The sequence below is a fragment of the Elephantulus edwardii genome, unplaced genomic scaffold (genome assembly GCF_000299155.1).
Source record: "Elephantulus edwardii isolate Elephantulus edwardi_28Jun2011 unplaced genomic scaffold, EleEdw1.0 scaffold00165, whole genome shotgun sequence".
Taxonomy (NCBI): domain Eukaryota; kingdom Metazoa; phylum Chordata; class Mammalia; order Macroscelidea; family Macroscelididae; genus Elephantulus; species Elephantulus edwardii.
Genome location: NW_006399915.1, coordinates 7,505,138 through 7,507,541, shown reverse-complemented (window position 1 = coordinate 7,507,541; position 2,404 = coordinate 7,505,138). Strand labels below are relative to the sequence as shown.

Genomic DNA, 2,404 nt, shown 5'->3' with positions numbered 1-2,404 from the left:
TTTAGCTATGAAAGCAACTCCATTTTTCCTCACCTTTTCATCTCCAGAGTAATATATCATATGGTCATCCAACTCAAAATGTCCCATGCCAGTCCATCTCATCTCACCAATGCCTATTATGTCAATATTTATGCGTTCCATTTCTTCCTTAACAATATCTAATTTTCGTACATTCATGGTTCTCACATTCCATGTCCCAATCTCCAGTGTCTGCTTACAACTGTTCCTCTTCCTTTGTATTTCAATACTTGAAAACTCAACCTCCTTTCATATACATACATGTGTGTATATATATATAATTCTTACTAGAACTAATGTGATGGTCACATGTTGGAAAAAAATATGATTAGTTTCTCTGATAATTCCTAGTTTTTCAAAGTTTGTTTTGACTCCAAGTGTTTGGTTTTTTTTTTAGGATGAGATGCAGCCCTATGCCAGCTATACAGAGAAAAGTAATCCACTCTATGACACAGCAAGGAAAGTAAAGACATCCCACGTGCAACTAAATGAAGTGGCTGAAATGGACCTCCATACCCATTAAGTTATTAATGGAATCTAGCACCTGGGTGAATGAATCAAGTTGCAGTAAAATATTGCAGCAACTTTCCAGTACTTATAGAATTGAAGAACTGATTTTGGAATTAGAGTTTTTCAAAGATTCTAGGGAACTAAGACACTCTAATAAATATGCATTCACATCTTTTAAACAATTGGAACTTTAGAATCTTAGCTGCAACCAGCTAGTTTTCTGGAAGATGTAATACTATTTTTCTGCAAAGAAAGCACATGTTCCTGATAAAATATTAAATTTTGCAGTAAATTATAAATGAAGAAAACTAGTAACTTCAAAAAAATACAAGTCAGAAGGAACAATCAGTTATCAAGTTTCTTGTATACTTTCCCTTACAATTTTATATAAGTGTAGCATATGTAGATGCTCATATACATGATATGAGATATATGTGTATATTTATCTGTGTGATTATATGTACATATATGTGTTTTTGTAAAGATACATATTTACACATACTATACACATTGTCTTGCACTTCTATGTGGTCTTAGTTTTTAATATCAACACAAGTAGAACTACCTCATTGCTGTTAATAATTGCATAGAATTACATTTAATTACATCCCTTGTGGATATTGAGATTGTCTTAGTTTTCTTTATTTTGCTATTATGAACAATGTCACAGTAATTTCTGTGGTTATACCCTTTGTATTTATTTGCATGTATCTGTATGATAATTCTTTTGAGTGGAATTCCATGTCAAAAGGATTTGTACATTTATATATTTAATTAATGCATTGAATTGTATCAATTTACATTCTCTGTAACAATGCTTGGAAGTGCTTTTCCTTTTATGGAGGAACTAAAGTGTTATTTTATTGTCTGCAAGGCAATGGTTCTCTTCTTTTAAATCAATCCATCAGGTTTAAAATTATAATGAAAGTTATACTATTTAATAAAATTGCTTTGTTCATGACTATGTTGTTGTTTGTGAAAGAGAAATAAAGAGAAGGGAAGAAAGAGAGAAGAAAAAATGAAGAGAGAAGAAAGAACATGAACACATGTGTGGAATGTTAGTGTGTTCTGAATTTATAATGCCTCTACAGAGATGTAGGTAATCATTTGTCAATTTTGTAGGTGTAATAAATTAGAGCTGTGTACTTTCATGATATAAATTCTATTATAATGTGATTATCAAATAACAAATGATTGCTGACTGTAAGAATAGCTATATATATATACATATATATATATGAAGACATATTTTATTTATAAAATTACAATATGTATGCTAAGAGAGAGAATGACCATTGGTTTAACACCTCTTTTTTCACAGAGTAAAATATTGGGAATGTATTAAAACATAAAACCCAAACTCACTGATATCAAGTAAATTTTGACTCACACTGTAGGACAGAATAGGACTATCCCATAGCATTTCCAAAATGGTAAATATTTACATAAATGTGCTGACTGCCCATCAGCCACAGGGACATGTATCTGGTGAGTTCATTTGCTAATCTTTTGATTAACAATCAAGCACTTAACCACTTCTGTTGCTAGGCATCCTTGGAGAAAGGTGTGTAGACATTCATTTTCCTTTAACTGAAAAATAAAGTGTTTCTGTTTGTTTCATGGCAGAAAAAGAATTAGAAGTCTTTTTTAATCTCAATAGAAATAAGACAGAATCTATTTATCTTGTGTGCCAGTCAGTGTATTTACAGGTGTACACACATTTTAGTCATGATAGGCCTTCTTCTTGCCTCCTCTTTCTTCTTCTTCTTCTTCTTCTTCTTCTCCTTCTCCTTCTCCTTCTCCTTCTCCTTCTCCTTCTCCTTCTTCTCCTTCTCCTTCTCCTTCTCCTTCTCCTTCTCCTTCTCCTTCTCCTTCT

The 2,404-nt window shown here is 32.0% G+C and overlaps 1 protein-coding gene across 1 annotated transcript in view; it reads left to right on the top strand.

Annotated features, from left to right (window-relative positions):
- LOC102870315 (cell surface glycoprotein CD200 receptor 1-like) overlaps positions 1 to 541 on the top strand; it is a 10,516-nt gene extending 9,975 nt beyond the window's left edge. The window contains exon 4 of the mRNA XM_006895363.1: positions 416 to 541. Within this exon, the coding sequence (XP_006895425.1) occupies positions 416 to 541 (126 nt within the window). The remainder of the gene's footprint in view (positions 1 to 415) is intronic.
- The last annotated feature ends 1,863 nt before the right edge of the window (positions 542 to 2,404 follow it).